Raw genomic sequence first — 1,681 nt, 5'->3', positions numbered from 1 at the left:
TTTTCTGCTCCGCTCCGCTTCGTTTCAACATCTGTCCCTCATATGATATATGAGTCATACCTAACAATATCAATTCCCGCTTACATCAAATTTTTATGGAAACACTCAATGTTAAAATTATAATACTTGAAAAAAAAAAAAGCTAACTTAAGCCGCAAGAATTCAATAATATTAATTTAAGTAATTTGCATAGTTACCCCTATTAATTTCTCCACGTGGCACCTTGACCATTCCCATTATTATAAAAACCCCATAAATGATAACAGGTTATGTATATTTTATAACCCATTCCTAATAAAGTTCCAAACAATTATTCACCAAGATTCGAGATTAATTTCTTAATAACACCCAAACTTCCCATTAATAATAAAAATAAATAATACCCCCACCATACACGACACGCGTCATATTTCTAATGGCCAACAAGAAACCCCTAAATTCCCGGCCCCACACGGGATGACGCCATCCACCCATCAAAATGTGCACACGACGGAACGCTCCTCCTCCCTCCATAAAAACACCGCTTCCCCTACAGCAGATAACAAATAAGTTCCTGATGCTCATGTCGCCGGAAGATCTACAGGAGTCCGACGTCCTTTGGCCGGAGCCCCGCCGCAGCTCGATATTTCCATCATCGCCTCTTCCCATCACCACCACCACCGCAAATCGGCCGATGAAGTTATCGGCACCCATCAGAATTCCCCAACCTTCGTTCCGTTTCGCCGGCGGCGACGAATATATGGACAGCGATGGGATGATTCCGCCGCATGAGATGACGGCCCGGAGGTGGGCCCGGGAGAGAATGGCGTGCTCCGTTTGCACGGGAGAAGGTCGCACGCTCAAAGGCCGCGATCTCCGACAGGTGCGAAATGCCGTTCTGAAGCTCACCGGATTTTTGGAGGGATAACGTTCATGAAATTGGAGAGCGGAATACAATTTATTATTTTTTTTATTAAAATTTGAGGATTTAATTAATTGTTAATTTAAGAGAAGATTATTATTTAAGTAAATAAAATAGTTTTTTTTTTTTTTTTTTTTAAAATTTTTACAGTTTTTTAAATGTTTTTGGGTGGGTGATGGGATAGAATGGTGGGAATTACTTTGTGTTATGTTGGAAGAGTTAAATTTGTAATTATTACACATATTATTGGTATTTTTGTAAAGTTATATATATATATATATATATATTATTTGTTATAAGAATATGAAAAGAATGTCATTAATTTGGTTTGATTGAATTAAATGGAGTAGTAATTTGGTCTTTTTTTCAATCACTTCAAAGTTTAAGAAGATTTATGTATTTACATGTCTAATATCTAAAATAGTAATGATTTTGATTTGATGTGAAAATTTTGAATGGTATAAATATAAGAAATAAAGTTTAGGTGTTGGATATGTAAATTCATAATAGTTGGGTGGTATACTGTCAAGAATGAAAATGCCTCTTTTTTTATTATAATTGAACAACCAAGGACGAAAATATAAAGGCATTGGAATAAAGGAAAAAGTATGGGATGAGAATATTTTGTAAAAAATTAATTATAATTAATTTTGAATTATTAATCATTTTTTAAAGATGAATCTAATACAAAATGAGAGAAGATGAAAAGACTAATATAAAAATTTAGGTGACGTAAAACTCATAATGTGTATAGCTGTTATAGATTGGCATTTATGATAT

The 1,681-nt window shown here is 34.4% G+C and overlaps 1 protein-coding gene across 1 annotated transcript; it reads left to right on the top strand.

Annotated features, from left to right (window-relative positions):
• Positions 1 to 518: 518 nt before the first annotated feature.
• LOC110025430 lies at positions 519 to 958 on the top strand. Its single transcript, XM_020725902.1, has one exon. The coding sequence runs from the start codon at positions 557 to 559 to the stop codon at positions 905 to 907; it is 351 nt and encodes a 116-aa protein (XP_020581561.1). The 5' UTR covers positions 519 to 556; the 3' UTR covers positions 908 to 958.
• The last annotated feature ends 723 nt before the right edge of the window (positions 959 to 1,681 follow it).

Source organism: Phalaenopsis equestris, unplaced genomic scaffold, assembly GCF_001263595.1.
Source record: "Phalaenopsis equestris unplaced genomic scaffold, ASM126359v1 Scaffold000297, whole genome shotgun sequence".
Taxonomy (NCBI): Eukaryota; Viridiplantae; Streptophyta; class Magnoliopsida; order Asparagales; family Orchidaceae; genus Phalaenopsis; species Phalaenopsis equestris.
This window is presented reverse-complemented; position numbering and strand designations above follow the sequence as displayed.